The sequence below is a fragment of the Notamacropus eugenii genome, chromosome 2, assembly GCF_028372415.1.
Source record: "Notamacropus eugenii isolate mMacEug1 chromosome 2, mMacEug1.pri_v2, whole genome shotgun sequence".
Taxonomy (NCBI): Eukaryota; Metazoa; Chordata; class Mammalia; order Diprotodontia; family Macropodidae; genus Notamacropus; species Notamacropus eugenii.
This window is the reverse complement of record NC_092873.1, coordinates 435,819,467-435,843,161: the sequence shown is the minus strand read 5'-3', so window position 1 is coordinate 435,843,161 and position 23,695 is coordinate 435,819,467. Positions and strand designations below refer to the sequence as shown.

At 47.0% G+C, this 23,695-nt stretch overlaps 2 protein-coding genes across 13 annotated transcripts in view; one reads left to right on the top strand and one right to left on the bottom strand.

The window, feature by feature from the left end:
• Positions 1-12,172, top strand: part of SOX13 (SRY-box transcription factor 13) — a 92,004-nt gene extending 79,832 nt beyond the window's left edge. For 9 of the 11 annotated variants that reach the window (XM_072648123.1, XM_072648122.1, XM_072648120.1 and 6 more), the window contains 8 exons: positions 387-501; positions 3,626-3,711; positions 4,264-4,426; positions 5,104-5,213; positions 5,612-5,708; positions 6,417-6,560; positions 7,593-7,809; positions 9,828-12,172. In XM_072648123.1, the coding sequence (XP_072504224.1) occupies positions 387-501; positions 3,626-3,711; positions 4,264-4,426; positions 5,104-5,213; positions 5,612-5,708; positions 6,417-6,560; positions 7,593-7,809; positions 9,828-10,104 (1,209 nt within the window). In that variant the 3' untranslated portion in view covers positions 10,105-12,172. The remainder of the gene's footprint in view (positions 1-386; positions 502-3,625; positions 3,712-4,263; positions 4,427-5,103; positions 5,214-5,611; positions 5,709-6,416; positions 6,561-7,592; positions 7,810-9,827) is intronic. The other 2 variants (XM_072648125.1, XM_072648126.1) reach the window with 1 other exon arrangement.
• A 6,091-nt stretch (positions 12,173-18,263) lies between these two features.
• ETNK2 (ethanolamine kinase 2) overlaps positions 18,264-23,695 on the bottom strand; it is a 30,004-nt gene continuing 24,572 nt past the window's right edge. For both annotated transcript variants that reach the window (XM_072648127.1, XM_072648128.1), the window contains 3 exons: positions 23,272-23,441; positions 22,293-22,366; positions 18,264-19,637 (listed from right to left, as the gene is read on the bottom strand). In XM_072648127.1, the coding sequence (XP_072504228.1) occupies positions 19,565-19,637; positions 22,293-22,366; positions 23,272-23,441 (317 nt within the window). In that variant the 3' untranslated portion in view covers positions 18,264-19,564. The remainder of the gene's footprint in view (positions 19,638-22,292; positions 22,367-23,271; positions 23,442-23,695) is intronic.

Here is a 23,695-nt window from a genome sequence, read left to right as displayed (position 1 = left end):
AAGGCACCATGGTATGGTGGAAAAAGCAATGGATTTAGAGTCAAGAGTTTCTTGGTTCAAATCCCACTTCTGTTTGACCCTGGAGAAGTCATTTCACCTCTCTAGGCCTCAGGTTCCTCTTCTGTAAATTGAGGGGACAGAGTAGATGGCCTCTGAGTTCCCTCTTAGCTCTAAATATATGTTCTATAATCGGATTTCCTTAATAGGAATTGGTACTCATAGAACTCTAGACATGTAGAAAGAACAAACACAGGTGTCCCCCTGGCTGGCTAGAAGTAAAAGCATTGAACCCTTTGCCCTCTCTCCATAAGTTTAGATGCTTCCTTCGTGTGACCTGGAGTCGTCACATCTGGGGAGCTCACATGGGGGGGTCTCTCTCCCTTCAGCAGGTCAACATGCCTTATGTCATGATCCCTGCGTTTCCTCCCAGCCACCAGCCCATGCCGGTCACTGCTGACTCCCAGCTGGCACTACCTATTCAGCCTATCCCTTGTAAACCAGGTAAGTGGGGAATCCTAAGGGGAAGGTTGGGAGTCTCGGAACCATGGCTGGTTCTGAAAAGGAAAGCATTTCTGGGGGCAGCACTAGAAATCTGGAGACGTTGGTCCTATTCCAAGTACCACCATGAACTTATGCAACACTGTACATTCCTTAGTCTCCTGGGGTTTCAGTTTCCTCATCTGTCCCATAGGCAGGATAAATATTTCACAGTGTGCATGAAGAGAACCCAATGAGGTCATTCATTCATCCAACAAACATTATTGAGCACTTACCATATACAAGGCACTGCTCTAGAGAATAGTAAGATGTAATCACTGTTCTGAAGGAGCTAGCAGTCTACATTAATATCTACATGATTTCAATTTAATTAGATCAGATATTATCCCCATTTTATAGATGAGTAAACAGAGACTCAGACAAGAATTGACTTGCTCAAGGCATATGTAGCTGACAAATAGAAGACCTGGAATTAAAATTCCCACGTCCTCTGACTCTAACTGCAGTGCTCTTTCTAAAAATGCTGTGGAAAATAAATAGAAAAGAGTTCAGTTAGAAGTAGCATGTTACAGTGGAAAGAAGGTCAGCTCTGGAGCTCGAGGACCTGAGTTCAAATTCCATCTGTGTGACCATAGACGAGTGACTTAACTTCCCCCAGACCTGAGCTTCATCAGTAAAATGAGGTGATATTGGACTGCATGAGGTCCCTTCTAACTCTAAATCTATAGACTTATGGTCTCTTGCTATCAATTGCTTTATAAATGTAAGAAGAGGTTGTTTCTTCCTCTGGTTCCTGGGGCCATGAAGACTAACTTGAGGATATGATACAATTTGAACTTCTGTTTCTGGGCCGCAAGGTGGCGCAGTGGAACTCCTGGCCTGGAGTCAGGACTCCTCTTCTGGAGTTCAAATCCAGCCTCAGACACTTCCTAGCTGTGTGAGCCTGTACAAGTCACTTAAGAAACCCTATTTGTCTCAGGGAGAAGAAAATGGCAACACTCCAATATCTTTGCCAAGAAAACCCCAAATGGGGTCACAAGGATTCAGATACAACTGAAAAATAAAAGACTGATCTCTCCAAAATCTCCAAGTGCATCATTTCCCCCCTCACTGGCCATACCAGTCCCCACAACTGTCCCCTTGTAGATAAAGAACACAAGTAGAGTAACAAATTCAATTCACCAGATCTGCCCACCTACTGTCCCCCACCTACTGGTACACATATATGTACAAGAGCCTCATCGCACACTAGCTGATGGCGATAAAGGAGGAAAGGGACAGGCAGACTGGAGAGAGAGCAGACCCAGCCGCTGAGCAGTGGAGAGTTGATTAGAATTCCTGTTGGCTCACTGCCTAATTTCTTTTTGGCCCTGAGTGTGGGTCGGCTGGTCAGCGACACTAATTGAAAGCTTGCATTTGTCTAGCTCTGTGCTTGGCACTTTGAGTAAGCTACAGAGAATGATAGGCTCTGGGTTTTTTTTTTTTTTGGAAGACTTTTGTTCTAAACATGACATTTAAATACAGCCAATCAAACTTGCTTAGCAACCATTTGCACTGAAATGAATTAGTCCCAGTATAAAGTATTGCGAGACACTGGCCTTTCACTCTTAACATTGGGATCCTTTTTGTTCATTCATTCTCATTTGCTCATCCTCCTGTGGTAGGTAGTGAGTGAATACTGGTACCTGCTTTTTCATTTTGCATTATTTCATGCAGTTATTTACAGATTTTTTTTGGTATTCTTCTCTACTTGTCAGCCTTTGTTGTATTGTTCTATTACATTAATGTGTCACAGTTTCTTTAACCAATGCCATCTTGTCGGACATTTGGGTTATTTCTAGAGCTTGGTCATGGTTTTTGATTCTGCACAATTGCATATATTGCTGCTATAAAAATAGTTGTTCAGATAACTCTTTTTTGGTTTGGTTTGGCTTCGGGGCACACTCTGAGGATGTATTTCCAACAATGAAATTATTAGGTCCAGCCCTTGCTTACTGCCTCTAACAAGTGGTGCAGTGGACAGATCACTGAGGCGGAAGTCAGGAAGTTCAGCCTGGCTTCAGATACTCCCCAGCTGCATGCAGCTGGTAAGTGTCGAGTATCTTAGGCCACATTGGAACTCAGGTCCTCCTAACTCCAAGGCTGATGCTCTATCCACTATGCCACCTAGCAGCCCTCAAAACCCAAATTCTTTAACCTATCACTCAAGGTCAATTCAAGGCCCAACTATCCTTGCCTCATTGTCCTCAGGCTCTAGAAATAAAAGAGTTTACAGACATCATCTATTCAAGTCCCTTGTTTTGCAGAGGAAGAATCTGGGCCCAATGGTGGTAAAGTACCTTGTTCTATCTAAGAGTAGACATTTGAACTCAGGTCCTCTGACTCCAAATTCCATACTCTTTCCACCCAAAAGCTATGCTTAACTTTTCTTCTATCCTCTCTGTGTACCCCCGTTCCTTTGCCTTTAGTCATATTGTATGAAATGTCCACTGACCCCATCTCCTTCTGTTAGAACTCTATACACCCTTGGAGACCCATCTCAAATGGTCATATCTTTGCAGCCTTCTCTGATTTTCCCAGCCAGAAGTCAAGTGGTAGGATTTAGAGTATGATGGGACTTTTGAGGTGATCTTTTGACTCTGTCATTCCTCTGTGTTCAACAAACCCTTGGTTCACCCCACTTATGACCCTCGCCACATATTGTAGCTTAGGTACATGTCTTGTCTCTCCAAGTAAGCTCTCTGAGGGCAGAGACCATGTCATGTTTTCTCTCTGCATCCCCTTTAGTGTCTTGTACACCCAAGAAATGTTTGTTGAATTGGATGAATGCATAGGCTTGGGAAGGGTTTAGAATGTTGTCTAGAGCTTATATGTTAGCACTTTACATTGTGCTGGGTATGTAGGAGTGGTGTCTGTGTGTCTCGCCATCAGAATTGCAATTCAGTTAGTGGGTAGACCTAGCTGACTTGTCAGATGCTGGGAGGGACAGCTGCTAAAGCCAAGCTGGAAACAAGAGCTCCAACCCACTATCTGTCCATCTGTCCTGGCCGCCAATGTGCCTCGTCAAGCAGGGTCTCTGCTGTTCTATGCTCATCCAGGACTTTTCTCCTTGCCGCCTTTTCCACAGTGGAGTACCCGCTGCAGCTGCTGCATAGCCCCCCTACCCCTGCAGTGAAGAGACCTGGGGCTGTTTCTACTCATCACCCTCTCCAGGTACTATGACACCCCCACTTGGGACTGGGGAAGTGACAGGGTGGGAGAGAGATTCACTCTGCCCACTCCATCTCCCCACCCTTCTTGACTCCTGGGCCTAGATAAGATTGGCAATAGCCAGAGAGGAAAGCTGGCCTGGACTCCAGGCATTTCCTAGTGCTCCCTGGTAAGGAACTAGGGATGGAAACATGTACTCATTTCCTACTCCCAGGGGTCCTTGCTCTCTCTTTGGGAAGGTGGCTGTGTGGGAGGTAATGTAAAGTGCTAAGAGAAAAGATTAACATAATTGGGAAGATTCAATCGGTTATAGTCATTCATTTATGTTTGAATCCCTTAACCTTATGTCTACACTCTTCTAACAACTCCGCCCTTAGGCACATACATGTTCTCTCTCATGTGCTATCCATGTCTGTCTCTGTGTTACTCGATGCCCTCTGTCTATGCATCTAAGTTTGTCCTTTTGATCCCAGTGTGTCTCTCCCTAGCCAGACTTTTGTCTTTCTCTGGGTCAATCAACCCCTTCCTCTCTATTTCTGTCTCGGTTTCCCCTAGGAGTCTTCACAACCTCTGAACTTGACAGCAAAGCCCAAAGGTCCGGAGCTGCCCAACACCTCCAGCTCCCCCAACCTGAAGATGAGTACCTGTGGTCCCCTCCCCACCAGCCATGGGGCTCCTACCCGGGACCTCCAGGCCAGCCCACCTAGCCTACCGCTAGGTATGCCCTTTGCCTCACACCCCTACCTCTTCATTCACCACCACCACCCACCCCCACCCACCCCCCCCCCACCCCCCCCCCCCCACCCTTGCCACCTTTTCATCCCTCCCATCCCCCAGGGGTTGAAAGTAAGATAACATAAGAAAATACACTGGCCTGGCAGGAAGTAGACTTGCAGTCTGGTTGCAACTCTGCTAACTATTATGAGGATCAAATGGTAATAAAAATGTGTAAAGTGATTAGAATCCTTATAAGCACTGTACAAATGTTAGCTGTTATTGGACTCATATCAGCTATTATTACCTAATAATAATAAGTCATTCCCTCTTATTAGATATTTAATAATATTTATCATAATATTTAGTAATTGGTGATAGTAATTGGATAATCTTGGACATCATGTTAGTTTTTCTGGGTTTCATTTTTTCACCTGCAAAATTGACTTGACATTCCCTGAGTCTCCATGTCATGAAGACCACCCTCTCTGTAGGATGCCACTTCCCCATGCTGGGAGAGTCCCAGATGTCCCTATATTCTGGCAAGGGAGAATTTCCAAGGCTGTGGAGAGGAGAATGTGGTTTTCAAGGCTGAAGAAGAAGGCTTACTTACTTCTCTGAGGGAAGGTTCCCTGTTTGCTGATTTCAGCTCTTCTCCCCTTCTCTTCTCCCCCACTGAAGGCTTTCTGGGCGAGGGTGATGCCATCACCAAAGCAATCCAGGATGCCCGGCAGCTGCTGCATGGCCACAGTGGACCCATCGAGAGCTCTCCTAATGCCTCTTACAGGAAGGTAAGGGTTTCTGGCCCCCAGGCACACAGAAGAGCACAGGAATCAGCTATTTTAATTTGAAGAGTAAAGGATAGTTAGGAGGAAAAACAGACTGACCTGGGTTCAGGTTATTCCTCTTATGTTTATTGATGACCTTGGACAACTTATGTAACTTTGCTCTGCCTTGGGCAGTCTCAACACTGTTAGTTGCTGAGAGGTTGATGGTCAAGGTAGTTTTCTGATCTGGGAGTTCCCTATACTGATGAAATTGTAGGTCTAGTGTCTCTCCCTGGGAAGATGTCAGGAGAAGAAGGTAAAAGTTCTGGCAGGGAATGGGACAGGATCTTAAGGGTTGAAAGTAGTGGCAGGTTGCTGAATCAATGGGCAATGCTCCCACTATAACCTTTCTGGATCCATAGGACCTCATCAACCTGGAATCATCCCCAGCCAAGGATCGACTGGAGGAGAGCTGTGGGCACCAGCTAGAAGAGACCATGCTGAGCTGTGACATGGATGGTATGGTCCCCCAGGGTACCAGGGGATCAGGGAGTTCTCATCCCTAGTCATTTCCTGGTGGAGTCCCCCCAGATGAGGCCTGAGATGTAAAGGTAGCAGAGGGTGGGTCTGGGATTGGTACCACCTCTGTATCTCTGTTGCCTCTGTCCATCTGCTGGCAATTTCTTTGTTTCTTTCCTTTTCTGTCATCTCAGTGTTCTCTCCTCCATCTCTGATGTCTGTAGATCTTAACAACATCTATGTGTGTGTGTGTGTGTGTGTGTGTGTGTGTGTATGTTTGTGTGTGTCCTCCCCCTCTCCATCATTTTTCATTCATTGTGTTTCTTCCTTTTCACCCTCACCATGTTGCCATGCTTGGGGTTCTTAAAGACAAAAATCTCAAGTCTTTTGAGTCCCTGTTGATCTTACCCATGGCCAGACTTGGGGGAGATAAGGGAGGTGATGTTAAATTACTTAGTTAAAAGGAAGAGGCAAGGGGCCCCTTAGAAATGTCCACTTTGGGAGGTGGAACAAGCCTTCTTGGATGGAAATATTCCCTCTCTAATATCTCTGACTGGTCATCTCTAACCTCCACTCAGTCCTCTAGTGACAGGGAAACTACTTTGTCTTCAGGCAGCCCATTTCCATTCCCCTCCCCCCTCAAGAGTATACCAAGGTAGACTGACTCTTGTTTCGACTGCACCCCACCCCACCCCCACCCCATACTAGGCTCAAGACACTTCCCTGAGTCCCGGAACAACAATCACATTAAAAGACCCATGAATGCCTTCATGGTGTGGGCCAAGGATGAACGGCGAAAGATCCTGCAGGCCTGTCCTGACATGCATAACTCCAGTATCAGCAAGATTCTTGGTGAGCAACCCCATGGCATGAGGATGTGGAGTGCCTGGTGGGGGCACAGGCTTCCTTTTGTTTCCCGTCTGGTTCCTCTTCCTATTAGTTATTTTGTTAGCCAGATGCACCAAATTTGGGTGCCTGATTTCACAGTATCTCACTTCCAAAGGAGATCCATTGACTCTGGTGGAATCTGGCAGAGTGTATGAGATATTCACATCTAGGAAAGATGCCCAAATGAAGCAGACGTAGATGGAACAGTGGATAGAGAGCGCTGGACTTGGACTCAGAAAGTGCTGTGTTCAAATCCAGCCTTAGACCTCACTCAACAGTGGGACCTTGGGCAAATCACTTCACTTCACTCAAGCCTCACTTTCCTTATCTGTAAAATGAGGATAATATAGCACCTACCTGAATTTTAACTGCCATTAGCATTCATGGAAGGGAACTCTGAGTATCCTATGAGATAGTGCTGCTGGTCACATTGAGGTTGATGTGACCTCCCTCTGCCCAGATCAGTCTTCATATATATGTGCTCATTTGCATATATCAGCCTTATTGATGAGATTTCAGCCTGGTTTGTGAAGGGCACTGGCCCTTCTAGCTGGGAGTCTCTTACTACCTCTGTTCAGGCACAGAGAATCTATTTAGTCCATTCTCCTGATCTCTCTTCATCCCATAGAGAATCCAGTACAACTGTGGAAGTCCAGTCATGTCCAACTCTCTGTGACTCCATTTGGGGTTTTCTTGGCAAAGGTACTAGAGTGATTTGCTATTTCCTTCTCTCTTTCATAGATAGGGAAACTGAGGCAAACAGGGCTAAGTGATTTGTCCAGGGTCACACAGATAGTGAATGTCTGAGGCCAGATTTGAATTCAGGAAGTTGAGTCTTCCTGAATCCAGGCCCCCCACTCTATCCACTTCCCTACTTAGCTGCCCCCCACCAGATTCTATATCACCTGCAGTAGGGGGGGGGGGGTGGTAGGAGGGTGAGGTTAGGATTGGGCTTGGACTGGGCTGCTGGGACTGATAGAAGGATCTGGATGATAGGCTCCCGCTGGAAGTCCATGACAAATCAGGAGAAGCAGCCGTACTATGAGGAACAGGCGAGGTTGAGCCGCCAGCACCTGGAGAAGTATCCTGACTATAAATATAAGCCTCGGCCTAAGCGTACATGCATTGTGGAGGGCAAGCGACTACGAGTGGGCGAGTACAAGGCTCTGATGAGGAACCGGCGCCAGGATGCAAGGCAGAATTATGTGATCCCGTGAGCCTCTTGCCCCTTTCCCCTCTACTTCCTTCCCCTCCTTAGTCAGCTGGGCGATCTAGGAAAGAGGGGAATAAGATTGTCAGGTCTACCATGTAGGGTATAAACGGGGAGGGGTGATTGGGGAATTCTACATTGGCCTATTGACGTCAAGCTAAAAGGATCATCCATCATCAGGGTCCTAGATAAAAGAAATCCCAGGAATATCTAGTCCATTCTCCTAATTTTTCATTTGGGTAAATTGAGGCCCAGAGAGAGGAATAACTTGCCCAGAATCACACAGTTTATAAATTGAAGGATGAGGATTCAAGCCCAGGTCCTCTTATTCCAGAGGCAGGAAACTAGGTTTCAGTTTCCTCATTTTCAAATGAAAGAGTTGATATGATTGACTTAGCTCTTCTCAAGACAATTCCAAAAGACTCATGACAGAAAATGCTGTCCACATCCAGAGAAAGAACTATGAAGTCTGAAAGCAGATTGAAGCATGTTATTTTCACATTTTTTTGTTTTTTGTGGCTTTCCCCTTTTGTTCTGTTTCTTCTTTCACAACATGACTAATGTGGAAATGTGTGTCCATGATCACACAGGTATAACCTATATCAGATTGCTTACTATCTTAAGGAGGGGGAAAGGAAGGAGGGAGAAAAGTTTTGGAACTCAAGATCTTATAAAAACAAATGTTGAAAACTATCTTTACATAATTGAAAAAAATTTAAAAAACTATTTACAAAAAAATAAGTCAAATGATGAGGTTGGATCAGGTGATCTTCAAGGGCCCTTTCCAGCTCTTGCCACCATGTCATGTTACATGCGACTATATCTGACAGGTGCTAATAAATGTTTAACAAGCAGTTCCCTCCCCACCTCCCAAAAAAAAGTATGCATGACATTTTTAAATTTAATCTGTCAATATTTTCTCCATTATTTTCAAGTACATATAGTCAACAAAACAATAAATTGAGCCCTAATTTGGAGAATTTGCTGATTTCTGAGGTGTAAATACTCCTGCTGAAAATTTAACCATTGGCTCTAGACAGTTAAGATCTGGTTAGAACTGACTCCAGCAGACCCCTGCTCATCTGTGACTGTACATATGTCACTGTGAGTGAGTATGGATGACAGTGCATGGGTCATGATCACCTGATTGTGTCATTCTCCTTTCAGTCTGACTGTGCTTTACTGTACAGGCATGTGGCAGACACACAAGGACTGACTTGTGCATGGCCACATCCACTGGAGCAGGATCAAATACGAGAGAATTAATTTACCAAACAATGTTACTTGGGGGTGACAGTGGTCCTTATTCAGTAATCCTTTGACAGAGGGTTTCTTGTTATGGTTCCTTTCCATAGAAATGGTTTTGGCACATCCAAAATCTGATTGACTTTTAAAATGGATTCACACACATCATTTGGAGAATATAAATATGATGTAGAAGTGCAGTAGCTCCATAAATGTGTGATTCCATAGAAGTACATGAGTACCTACGTAGCCAGCCCTCCTCATCCTCTTCATGTATGACAGCTCATAGGTTTGACTATTCAGAAGACCAGGCACTAATGAGCTTAGGAATCTTGAGTCTTATACAGGAATCCATGGTGTGATAGAAAGAACAGAGCTTTTGAAGTCAAGAGGAGATGACTCATCCTGCCTTTAATGCTCTACTACCTGTATGACTGGGCAAGTGATTTAGCTGCCTTGGGCTCAGTTAGATAACCTCTGACCCTTTGCAAGCTAGATTTCTGGTCTTATGGGAGTGTATGTGTAATTGGGGGTGGGGGATGGAGGGACAAGTGATGATATGCACATTCACATGGATGCCCTTGTTTTACATCCCATCTCCCTACCTCATTGAGTACCATGGAATTGGAAGGATAACATCTCCCCAATCTTTTTGCTTCTCCTAGCTCTATAGCATCCAGGAGAGACTGTAGGATTGAGGGTGGGGAGATGAGGGTGTACCTGTGCAGTTTGGGGGAGCAGTACTAACACCCCCCATTCTTCCTCCTGATCCCCAGCCCACCAGGCAATCAGATGCAGATGAGCTCCCCAGATGTCCTGTACCCCAGAGCACCTGGAATGCCCCTGGCACAGCCCCTTCTGGAGCACTATGTGCCCCGGAGCCTGGACCCCAGCATGCCTATCATTGTCAACACCCGAAGCCTTAAGGAGGAGAACGAGGGAGCTGAAGATGGACACTCCGGAGCCGATGGGGAAATGTTCCGGTACAGCGAAGAAGAAGATTCTGAAATTGAGGAGAAGAGCGATGGAGAGCTGGTGGTGCTTACAGACTGAGCTGGGCTCAGGGGGTTGTGCCATCTTTCTCCCCCCTAGGCATATCTTTAAGGGAGGGGAAGAGGCTAAACAGGGCTTGTCCCCTGACTCTATCAGGCACCACCAGCAGACTTGGACTGTGTAGGTACCTTGACAGGGATGTGTCCAGGAGATGGGCACAGCTGTGCAGATGTATATACATCTATGCAGGGGAAATGGGATCTGGAAAGGTTGAATCTTACCCCAGGATGTTTGACCTGGAAGTAGGCATCTTCTCTTGGAGGGCTTCAGAGCCAATGGGGTTAGTGTGGCCTGAATTCCAGAAAAGGGGAGCTTCATAGTCTGACCCAGTTTCCTATCACCAACCAAGTAATGTACAAGTCCCCTGATATCCACACCTAGGAGGCTATTATATGGCTAGCACCCTCTACTCCCTCCCTGTCTGGGGTCCTGGTTGCTGCAGCCCCCTCCCCCATACCCTCTTTTCTCATCTCCCTTGACCTGCCAGGAGGGTGATATATATTTTGCGTGTCCATTTCATCCATCTGCTTCCCATCTTCTACTCTATTCATGCCTTGTGTCTGGGGCAGCATACCTCCTCATTCGTTCTACGCCACCGTCCTGCAGGACTTTCTTTCCCTACCCCCACAGGTCTTTTCCCAGGGTCTATGTCTGCCTGGTGAATGAGCTGAAGGCTATGTGTGTGTCTCTGGTCCACCTGCCCTTCCCCTTGACGTTCTCATTCTCTCATTCCTCCCCACTGGACTGTCTCTGTCTTGGTGTGTCCAGCCTATGTGTGTATCTGTGTGGATGTTAGTGTAGGGGTATGTGTTTGTGTGTGTGCACATGTGGCCTGTGTGTCCCCATTCTGGGGGATTCCTGTGTCTCAGGATTCCTGAGGGGAGGTTAATTTCTGTGCCTCTCCTTCTCTGACTCCAGATGTCTCTGTCAGTGAGCATCATTCGACTCTGCCTTTCTGTAGCTCTCTGTGGGTCTCAGGTTCTCTCTTTTTGTGTGTTTCTGTCTCTCTGTCCTGGGTCTCTGTTTCCTTATCGATTCGCTCCTCCCTGGCATGATGCCCCAACCCTTCTAGAGCCGCCCTCTGTGTCTGGACATCTCTGTGTGTCTTTGGGTCTCGGTGTTTGGAGATGTCAGCCACCCTGACCTCCTCCCTCTCCTGTTCACTGACTGCCAGTCAATTCCCACGGAGCCATTTTTAGCTCTGAGATGCATGAGAACACAGCCTCTCCAAGGCTACCCAGCCCCCTAGCTCTCGGCTGCCCAACTTAGGCCTCGGTTCCCCACAGGGGAGTGGGGGGAAGGGAAATAGGACCTTCTCCAGTGCCTTGGAAGCTGGGATATGAGGAAACTGGCCGAGACCAGAAAGGCAGGTGCCGGGAGAGACCGACTACTGGGGTCATCTGGTCCTGGCCCTGCTTGATAGACAAGGTCAGTTTGGACAAGGTTGGAATGATGGGCATCAAAGATTGCCCAAGGTGGCCAAGACTGCTTCCAGAACTGGCTGGCCCTGCTGGCCTGGGAAGGGAAGGGTATGTATGTGTGTGAGTCAGTTTGTTTATTTGGGGGGGGGGGGATGATGCCGTTTTCCCTCCCCTTCTTTCCCTTGGCTACAATCCTTCCCTATTCCTTTCTCCACACTCACCCTCCACCCCCTTGCCGTTGACCCCACCCCTTGGCTGGGGGACTTGACTTTGCCCATGATCAGTCTCTCATTTTATTTATTTATTTCCACCCCCAAGAAAATCACATCCCATTGGAGAGGAAACTGAGGGGGCAGGGAGAGAGCTCTGGGGTCAGGAGGAGGGGACTCAATCCAACTGGGACAGATGTGGAAACCAAGCCTACCCTTTGTCCCATCCACCCCCATTCCCCCCACCTTGGCCCCTTTCCTAAGCCCCCATCTCTCTCCAGGGTAATTCCTTTTTTACGACTGTAAACATAGATAGGGCTTTATTTTGTTAATAAGATGATGATGAGCAACTTAACCTGTATATTTCTCCTGACCTGTTTACAATCTGGGGATTTTTTTTCTGGTTGGCACAATAAAAAGAGAACATTTTGGATCCTTGCCCTGGCACAGAGATGGAATGGGAAAAATGAGGGTCATCCTTAGGGAAACCAAACCTAGGCACCATGAGTGACCTGGTAACAGCTAACCAGAATTTTAAGATTAGTAGTGCTCTGGCAAAAGAACCTTCAGAGTATTAGCATAACAAAACTAGTTCCTACAAAGAAAAGGTGAACATTCTTCCAAATCACTACTACCACCAGTTCCCTCCAGAGGACTTAGACCAGGAGCAAATTGTATATAAAACAGAAAGAGCTTTTTTTTTGGGGGGGGGGGGGGGGGGGCAGCTAGGTGGTACAGTAGATTGAGCACTAGCCCTGGAGTCAGGAAGACCTGAGTTCAAATCCAGTCTCAGACACTTGACACTAGCTGTGTGACCCTGGGCAAATCACCTAGCCCCAACTGCCTCACCAAAAAAAAAAAAAAAAAGTGAAATTCAGGAGACCTGGATTTTATTCCCTGCTTTGCTATTCCTAGTTGTGTGACCTTGGTCAAGTCACTTATCTGGGTCTCAGTTTCCTAATCTGTAAAATGAAGAGTTTAAATTCAACCATCTACCTATAAAATCCTTCTCAAGCGTGAAGTTGATAACCCTATGAGTTCTAAAGTTTTTCTTTGCTCTTAACATTTTTATATTCTGATATGAACCTGAAAGATTTTTGCCTACTGAGTCTCATGAGAGTTAATGTTCATTGGATAGGAATGGAAATCTTGCAGTTAAAATGGCAAAACAGTGTGGGAGGGTGTTGGATGGATCAGATGATTTATAATAGCCGGTTGAACAAACGCAAATCATGGATTAATAGATCAATGTCAACCTGGAGGGATGTCTCTAGTGGTGTGCCATAATGCTTTATACTCCAGGCTTCTGGTTCCAAATTATCATCACTAAGTTAGATGAAAGCATATATGGCATATTTATCAAATTTTCAGATGACCTGAAGTGGGAAGGATTACTAATATATTGTATGGCAGAATCAGGTTTCTTTTTTTTTAAAGATATTGATAGCCTAGAAGAATAAGATGAAACAAAATTAAATTTAACTGGGATCATTCATATTTCTACAGCATCTGAAAGTTTACAAAGCACTTTCCTCCCATCAACTGGGTTAGGTAGGTAATATAAGCACTATCACTCATTTTATAAGGCTCAGAGAAAGTAAAGACTTCCCCATAGTCACATAAGCAGCATTTGAACTGAAACCTCTTGAGACCTGAGAGACCAAATCCTATTGGACAGGGTGCTGGACTTGGAATTGACAAGACCCAAGTTCAAATCTTTACCTCACCCACTTCCTAGTTATGTGTCTCTCAGTTTCCTTACCTATCAAGTGATCAGGGGATTGGATTGAGTGGTTCTAATTCTTAATCTATGAACCAATGATTCCAGGGCCATTGTGCTTTACCCTACAACATGATGAGGGCACTCTGGTTTAAAAAAAAAAATACAAATATATGGTGGGGTATAATTGGCATAATGGTATAAAAAAGACCTAGGGAATTAATTGATAACAAACTGAATAAGAGCCAAAATTAGGATGTGGCAGCCAGAAAAACGAATGTGATCTTGGCTTCGTTAAGAAAGAACAAGTCCAGAACTGGGGAAGTAATCATCTTATTGTCTTCTCCACAGCTGGAAGTTTTTATTCCATTCTGAGCACCATATTTGAAGAGAAACATTGATGAACCAGCACATCCAGGGCTAGGTGCAAACATCTAGGAGTCGTGTTATAATAAGAAATGTTTGGAAAAACTAGGGATGTTTTGCTTGTGAAAGAGGAGACTTGGACAGCATGAGTTGTTTGTGGTTAAATCATTTCAGTCATGACCCTCTCCAGGACCCCATTTGCGGTTTCCTTAGAGATACTAGAGTGGTTTGTCACTTCCTTCTCTAGCTCTTTTTTACAGATAGAGAAACTGAGTCAAACAGGATTAAGTGACTCGCCCAGGTCACACAGCTAGGAAGTGTCTGAGGCTGGATTTGAACGGGTCCCCCTGACTCCAAGTTTGGCGCTTTTTCCAACGTGCTGCCTGGCTACTCCAAACCGGAAGGAGAGGGATTTCAGAAGGAACCAGGACCAGAGTAGTGGAAGTTAAAGGGAGATAGGGTTTCAGTTCAATATAAGGAATAGTTCCTAACAGCTGTCCCAACAGTGGGACATTCAGTCACATTAGGGAGTGAGCTATCCACCACTGAAAGTGTTCAATAGTGACTACATCTGCCAGGAAAATAAAGGGCAGGAGCCTACTCTAGGTGGGAGGCTAGACTAGATGACCTATAAATTCCCTTCTAGGTTCTAAAATTATATCACTAAGAAGTTGGTTGCTGCGTTAAGGAGTTGGAGGGGGGGTGTGGTTGGGGAAAGTGAGAAGCCTGGGTCTGAGTCCCAGCTCTACCACCCACTGTGTGATCGTGGGCAGTCTGCTCTTCTCTCTGAGGCAGTTTTTCTAAAATGATGGGGTTGGCCTGGATGTTCTCCAGGGTCTTGACCACCTTTGCAAACTGTGGTTGCCTGGTGGAGGCGAGGGGATGGCCAGAGTCTGTCTTTTAATGCCCCTCCTTTGGTTCCCTGCTTGACTTGTGGCCCTGGGTGGCCCTGAGCCTGGGCAGCACAGAAGGGTGAAGTCGGCCTTCTTCACCAAGGAAATCAAAAGAGAACCGACAGCTGCGATTTCTGCCCTCTGGTGCCCTAATGGGAAACTGCTGCTTGGATCTGATTCCATCCATCCATCCCCCATGAAGCTGGTTGCTGGTTCTCTGGTCTCTGACCCAGAGCAGGTAGCTGCTTTACATTCTGCCTCCTCTGTTTCCAGATGATCACTGTCACCAGGGGCCCAGCCTCCCAAATTGACTCGGGCCCCTGTGCTAAGCCAGACTTGCCTGGGGTCACTGCTCATTCCTTTAGAAGGGCCTGGAGGCCTTGGGGTAAGCAGTCCTGATTCATATATACTCCTCACCTTTCTCTAACTACTCGGGCCCCATGTTCTTTACACACCCTCACTCTGCCTTAGAGATGTGGAAACGGATTCTAGGTAAGAAGACATTGTCCCCTACAGGGTAAGATGGAGGGATCTGGGTATGGCAAGGCTCGTTAGCCAAGGCTTACCTGGACTTGTGCCCTTGTTTTGGCCTCTCCTTGTTAAGGGAGTGAGTTGCCAGAGGCCTGCTGGGGAATGATTCACCTTGACCCCACCACAGCCTTAGGTAGGAATGTTGTACAAATGGGACCATAACTATTTGGACTGAATCCTATTAAAATTCGAAACTCGTGGGAGGACAGAGCTTTTAGCTCAGTCCCAGGTGTGCCCTCATGAAAACAATGACCCTAAATGCTTCAGTACAATTACTACAGGGTAGAGCCCTTCACCGCTGCCCACACCCCATTTCCTTACCCCCATGGGCTCCCTAAATGGAGGGAGGTGGGAGTTGAGAAATCTCCAGGAATTCAGTCATGGATCCCAGCCAGAGAGAGTAGCAATGGCTAACTCATTTCCTTCTCTTTGGGTTCCTCCTATATTTAAGCTGTAACTAGAGTCTGGACCTGGCCAGCTGAGTGAAGCCAGAACCAACTAAGTGGTATGTTGGATAGAACTCATGACCTGGCCAGGAAGACCTAAGTTCAAATCCAGCCAGAGACATTGTGGGATCTAAGAAGTCATTTAACTGCTCACTGCCTCAGTTTCATCAGCCGTAAAATGGGCATAATAGCTTCTACCTCCCCTGGGGTTGTCATATTTCAGAGTATTTTGCAAGTTTTCAAGAGCTGCTGTATAAATGCTAGCTATTATTATATCTGGATGTGGTTAATTTGGAAGGAAAAAACTGGTGGGGGTAGGAGAAAGACAGAAGGAAAGGGTAGGGTATAGGACCTATCTAAGATTCGGTGGGTAGGACCCATTCCATCTCCAATGGGTGCTCTCATCCTGAGGCCTGCCTGATTCCTAGGCTGATTCTTGGAATGCTTCTTTTTCCCCTCTCAAAGAAGGGAGTGAAATGGTGTCCATCAGGTTACATAAATGATTAACTCCTTCATTGCTGGGGTGGTAGATATTTGGCTTTTGATGGGTGATTCCAAGGAAACTTGCTTTAGCTGCTACCACAAACCCTTGCTTCATGTTTTCTGATCTTGGAAATGTATATTGGTCCCTTGGGAGTCAGGAAGAGAAGCTGCTGGAAGGAGGGAGGGAGGAGGAGGAGGCTGGGTGTGGAGGTGAGCTCTGGGCAGGAACAGAGAGAGCAGCATGGCTTCTAGGCCTTGGAGAAAAGAAATGTCCAGGCCAGGGCTCACTGCGCTAATGGGCTGCTGGATCAGACTGACTGCTTCTTGGGAAGGCACAGCCAGGCTAAATAAGGGATTAGGAGTGTTTCTGGCACCACCTTGGTGCTCTTCTCAATCCCCCATGGACCCTACAAGCATCTATTTGACCTCAATGCTGGGGCTCATACCAGGAAATGTGGCCTTTTGGGAACTGGAGCCCTGCTGTGCCCCAATCACTGTGACCTTTAAGAAGGCCCCAGCTGCTGGGTGACGTCACTGGTAGTTGCCATGGTGCTCCTGGTATTTTTACACGGGAAGCCAAACAATCAGAGTCCAGCAGACAGGTGGCTGCTGCTGCCTGGGGGAAAAGGGGGAGCGGGCACCTTCTTGGTGTCCTAGAAGCAGCTCCTCTTGGCCAGGAGGGCAGCATCGGTGGAGGAGGGTGGGGAGGACTCAGCAGGAAAGGAGCCATCCGAAGAGAAGGCTTCCCCCTGCCCTCTTGCTTTAGCTTCTAAGTTACTGCTCTTTTATCCTCCTGGCCTTGGAGAGGAGGAGCTGAATATCTAGAAAAAGTGATGGCCGGACTCCAGAGCCAGAGGTCATCTGTCCATCTCCCTGTCACCAGGCAGAACAACTAGGAGAAACTGAACTACTTCCAAGAAAGGAGACAGTAACCACCACCATCCCCGACTGCCCATCACATTGACTTCATCCCTCTGCCAGGCTGGAGGTGCCACCAGATGTCTCACCTCAATTTCTGCTGCTGTAGGGGAGGCCCCTTTCTTTCCTGGTGGAAGGGCCAACAGCCTTTCAGGAAAGACACTTGAAATGCTCAAGGGAGTTAAAGAATGGTGGTTGAAGGCTTTGAAATCCTGCTATATGAGCATCATAAAAAGAAACAAAGACTGTGACCTAGAAAACACAATGGTCATCTTCACTGGAAAGGCTGTTCTATCACAGAGGGATCAGAGTTTTTCTGCTTGGCCTCAGAAGACAGAACTGGGTATGATCAGTGAAAGTTATAGAGAGGCAGAGTTTTACTCCGTGTAAGGAAAAAATCTCCAAACTCTCAGAAGTTTGGAATGCTCACTCTTGGATAGCCAAGAGAAATGGCCACCTCAGAAGGTTGTGGCTTTCCCCTTATAAGAACTCTGAGTAAAAGTTGAGTGACCACTTACCAGAAATACCATAGAGGAGGTTACTCCTCACCTATCAATTAGACTAATGACTCTCACACTTTCTGGTTCACAACCCATTAAGTGTTTTTACTAAAAGGGATTGGCACACTATAGGAGACTCATAGATGTTCCTGCAATTCCTGACACACCTATGGAGAATCCAAGAACACTCTTTTACCCTTTGCGAACCACTGGACAGAAATGATCTTCCCGGTCCTTCTAAGCTCTGAGATTTTTAATCATTCGCCTGGATCTTAGCACCAAGCCTGGCTTCCCCCTCTCCCATTAAAGATCTAACCAAATCCACATGAAGTATTGATGGCAGCCAGCCTTGCCAAATGAGATGGTCCATTCTGTGGCTCAGCACTATAGAGGGGGATAAGCCATTCTGCAAGCTACTTACGTCCACTGAGGTAGACTGGTCCTAGAAGGGCTTGGCTTGACTCTGCCTCTGATGACTGGGCAGAGTAGATGGGTGAAGTGATAAGGCATGACCTCTAGCAGCACCCACTGTTCCCCAGACAGTATCCCTCAGTGTTCTCCTCCCCACTCGGAGGGGAGTTGAGTTGGCAGCCCCACAACTCAAGAGCCATGATTGATGACCCCTCTTTGACCCAAACTACCCATGCCAACAGAATGACCTCAGACCGAGAGTGAGCAGCACCAGAAACCAGAAGTGGCCATTTTAATGGAGAACAAACCCACAATCATTTGAATCTCAAAGTTTGTTTCATGTGCCAGAGCTGAGAAGGGCACCCCCCTCCCCCAAAAGCCCTGGAATTAGGAAGGGGGCTGGGGAGAGATTTCATTGCTAAGGGTGAGTGGTTGGCAAAGGAACTCAGAAGGTCAGGACATCCCCTACCTCTGTCCAGGCCAGGTCCTAACCAGGGGCCCCACCTATTCCCTGGCTCTCCTGGGGCCTCTGCTTCTTAGGACAGATCCTATCTCTCCTTGCTGCCCAGGACTGACCTTCAGGTCCAGTGTATTTGAGAGAAATACAAGGTTAGGTAGGCATCTTGGGGAGGGGGAAATGGCTGTGGGTGGGAGAATCAAGGTCAGCGAGACACACTGACCTAGGCTTTGGCTAAGAGCACCCGAAAACTCCCCCAGGCATTCCCATGTGTGGTGACATCACTCTAGTCACTAGGCCTTCTCAAGGCAGCAGGAGCTGGCCAAAGGGTAGAGAACACAGACCCCAGGACCTGAGTGGGAAATAGTGAAACTGGGTTGGAGGTGGGGTGAAATTAGGAGCCAGTAATGGGAGCTGGAGAAAGTAAGGGTGGGAGCAGTGCCAGGGAATCTAATAAGGCTGCTGATGGCGGGGAACATTCCTAACCTGGGATCCCCTCATCCAAGCTATGTACACCCATACACATGGTGTGTTGGGGTATGGTTAGTTGCTGGGAAGGGAGTTCATCACTTTCTGCTTGGGGAAAATAGGGGTGTGGGGGGTGGGTTAGAGAACCTATGGGCATTGGAGGTAGAAAGGAGTCCTTTCTACACTCTACACAAGCTGAATAGGGTCCAATACATAAATAAGGCACCCCTGAGGGCAAAGAGGGATGAGGGTAGGGTGAGGTTTGGAGGGCTCCTGGGCTTCCCACTGGTTCCCATTGGTTGTCTTGGTCCCTGTCCTAGAAAGTTGGTCATCCCTGGTACTCTACAGGCACTCCCCTCCCCCCCACCAAAGTTTGGGAAAGGGAGGGTGAAGGGGAAGGGTACCCTGAGCTGGTCCCATCAGCCCCAGAGGCTGAAGCCAGACAGGGGGGAGCGAGGTCTACGGCGGCTTTAATTTGGGGCCCACGGCGGCACAGGGCATGGGCTTCTCCACTGCCCCACCGGAGAGACCCCACCTGCATCCCTCTCTTGCTCTGGCCCTTTCAACATGGGCCCCAGAGCCAAGCAGGGGCCCTGAGGAGAGCAGGTCTGGCTGGGCGGACAGGGCAGGAGGCCGGTCACTTTGGCATCTCCAAGGCCAACACCTGAGGCTTCACCTTGAAGTACTGGTTGAATCTGATCACCGCATATCTGCCAGGAAACAGGAAGCAGGGAAGTTAAGGGGATCCTGGAATCCTGGGCCCTCGTGTTACCATGAACATTCCTCCATTATCAGAGGTTTGATTAAAACAGCATCGTTTTAGAATCGCCAGCTCCAATCTATGACAGCACTGCAAAGGAAGGTGTCGGGTAGTTTAGCACAGAGCTCTGGACTTGGGATCAGTAGGAGGAGGGTTGGAATCCCAACTCGGAAATTTACTACTTAAAGCATTTATTCAATGCTTATTGTGAATCAGGCACTTTCCTAAGTCCTGAGTACTTAAATAAGTCCTTGGGGATACAAATACTTGATCACATATCATGTGATCCTCAGTTTCCTCATCTGTAAAACAGATATAACAATGAAAGCACGACCTCCCTCTTGGGATTGTGAAGAAAGAATTTTATCAACCCTCAAACACACTCTCCCTAGGTTCATGGAGTAAGTAAGCCCAGCAGGTGTGGGTCAGGAGGGCAATGTCTGTTTTTCCAACAGTAATAAAAACACATCTCACTGGAGCTACCAGTCTAATCCTTGTTGATGCCCCTTTCAGAGAAGTTCCTGGAAGCCCTAGAAGCTCTGGGGTTAGGGTAAGAGGCCCTGGGTTCAAATTCTGCCTCTGATCCTGGCTTCTTGTAGGACCCTAGGCAAGTCACTTGTTCTCTCAGAGGCCTGAGCTCTCTTATCTACAAAGATGAGAGAGGCAGATCCTTCCAACCATGAACTGTATGGAAGTGGAAGGTATGGGGCCAGATAGGAGACTGATCAAGATTTGAAAATGGCACCCCCTTGTGTGAGCTGCCACACACACACACACACACACACACACACACACACACGCGCACACAATTGACACATCCAGATTGACTTATATGAGGAACATACATCTATGGGACACCCAGAGCAGAATTATTAAGCATTAAAACTGTAAGACATATAGATAGGGTGACATATAGCTACACATAAATTATCTATTTTGTTTTGTCATTTTTCATTAATGGCTGATTCTTCATGACTCCATTTTGGATTTTCTTGTCAAAGATGGCAAGTGGTTTGCCATTTCCTTCTCCGGCTCATTTGACAGATGAGGAAACTGAGGCGTGCCCAAGGTCACACAGCTAGTAAGTGTCTGAGGCCAGATTTGAACTCAGGAAGATGAGTTTTCCTGACTCTAGGTCTGATGCTCTATCCATTGTACCACTTGAGACAGATGCACACACATATGCACACATACATGTGATCTACACATGTGTATACAACATGCACGCATGTTTATATATACATCCATGTGTATACATGTGGGCAGATATATATGTACATACCCACAGTATGTATGTATGTATGTATGCATGTATACATAAAAGAAGTTCTCTTAAAAGGGGTTCCACTTTTCCCCTAACCTCTGTAGAGTACTGTTCCCTTGGGGGCTTTCTAGCCTGCCTACCCATACTCTGGGTTCTGGCAGCATTTTCTCTTCCTCTTCCTCCTTCCCTCCATCACAAACCAAGGATGAGCAGGGTTGGGAGGAAATATAGGAAGAGAATAAAGGAAATCCCGCCTCTGAACCCCAACTCGAATTATTCTTCCCCCTGGGAGGAGGATGGAGGCTGATGGGAGCATTGGGATGTACTTAAGTTAATTTTCAGATAGATCCAGGAATGACAGATCTGCCAAGGACCTTTAGGGATCATCCAGCACATCCTTCCTTACTTTACAAATCAGGTAACTGGGGCCCAGAGAGATCAACCTGGGTTCAGATTTTCTCTCACCTCCTCTTCCCACTTATGTGACTTTGGGTAAGTCACAATCTCCTCCGGACTCTGCTTTCTAATGCATAAAATGAGTGATTGGATTCACATCTTCTACTGCCCCTTTTTCAGCTCTACATCTATGAGTTGGCGACATGGCTTAGCCAAGTTGGTAAACGGCAGCTTGGGGATTGTTACCCTCTATTCTACACCTTCCAGAGTTTCAAGGGGTAAGGGAGGGTTCACAGTCTCATTGCAAGGAAGCTCTGTCATTCATATAATGGGAAAAGCACATGGCCAGGGTTTTAGGATAGCTGGGTTAAATTCTGGGATTGAATTAGAGGACCATGAATAGGTTCTGTAAGAAACAACATGGAAATATACTGGATCTGAAGTCAACTTATTTGGGTTTGAATCTGGACTCTTCTATTTACTAACTGTGTGATCTTGGATAAGTCACTTCCCTTTTCTCAGGGCCTCAGTTTCTCCAGGATCTTTCATAATTGATCAAGCTCCCTCAAATTCTGAAATGCTGCCATGCTAGGATTCTGTTCACTAGCTTGGGGGTTGACCAGGGAACTCCCTGCCAGGACTCAGGTGGTTCTGAGGAAGAATACTGGAGAGGAGCGGGGGAGCAGGGGATTTTAGAGGTCAGTATTGTTCCAACTCAATTGGCTCATTCCCCCAAGGTTTTCCCAGAGCTCTGGAGGGCAACCTTATTTTACAAATTGGGAAACAAAGGCCAAAGATTTGGGTCAGGATGGGACACAAGTGCCCCATCAGGTCACCTCTTCCTGGATGGATTTGGTTCAGCCCCTCCTGGGCCAGGGGACTTTCCCCTCCTACTCACCCTCTTGTCTTTCTTCCTCCACACCTCTTTGTTTCCGGCCCACTCACCTGAGAAAGTCAAAGTCAATGGTAGAGAACTGATTCTGGATGAGAGCCCAGAATGCCCACAAGAAGTGAGAGGCCTGGAAAAGGAGCAGAGGGTCAGAGTGGTTCCTCCTCCCTGCCCTACATCCCAATCACCCACTCTTCAGAACCAAAGACAAACACCAAAGGCTGACTCATAGACTAGAGAAGCAAACACACCACAGGCCTGGTTAATCCTCCTTATAACAGGTAGGACTGTGTAATGTAAGCATAGTGAATTTAGGGTCACAGGACCTGGAATCAAATCCTAGCTCTGCTAGGTATTCGATAAGTTATTTCACATTGCTCGGTCTAAGTTCTCATTTGCAAAATGAGAGGGCAAAATTTCAAAGGTCTTTGACAGTTCTAAATCCTGTGTTCCTATGGGAACATAGTCCAGCTCAGGCAACTCCCTAACAGTGTACAAACAGAGCAGGGCACATGCTACAGCCACCAGGGACATGTCCCCTGCACAGCTGGGATGGCTCAGGGTTCAGACCCAGGCCCTCCAGACTGATACTCATGCCCTGGCAACTTCTACCCATTGGTTCAAATAATTCTGTCCTCTGTGGACTGCATGATGTTTCTGGCTGGTCAAGGGTCTCCCTAAAAACAGTAGTTAAGGAACGCTGTTGAGGAATCTCCTTCCCTAGAAACCTTTCCTAAGGAATGAGACAACCCAACTTCTTGGAGATGAGGTGGGAGCAGGAATGTCCAAAGGTAGAGGCCTGTAGACCTGATGACTTTCCAGACTGGAGTAGCTACAAATTTTCCACTTGGTGAAGAACTTAAAGTTTAGGGATTTCTAGGTCTACCATCCCATATCTTTCAGGCCCATTCTCTCATGTTTCTTCCCACCACCCCCCAACCCTGATCCCTACCCAATTCCACATTTCCCACAACAATGTGGCCAATCTTGGGTGACCAGTGCTTCCTACTTTCTCTCCAATGTGTAGATTCTCACCAGAGCAAACTTGTTAACTTGTACATAGAGCTTCTCCACCTCCATGGGTGTTACAGCTGTCCCACCCCAGCCTTCCTGGCACAGCTGCTTGCGGGCTTGCAGGTAATAATTCAGCCAACGAAGTTGAGTCTCCCGGCTGGGGTACAGGCTATAGTCCACCTCATTCACACCTATGGGACAGAGGCCCTGGCTCAATGAAGGATGTTTAGGAGAGAGGGTGCACATTCTCAGACCTTCCTGAGCAGGATGGGATCACTGCTCCTTTCCATTACCAACTCAGCCTCCTTTGGCTTTGGAAATAGAGCCTCAATCAAGGGCCTTGCCCACAACTGTTCAGGCCTTTGGAAAGATGGTATTCCTGAGACTTTGCTTCATGATCTGGTCCTTTTCACCAGCCCCTCTCCTGCCCTAACCCACAAAAACA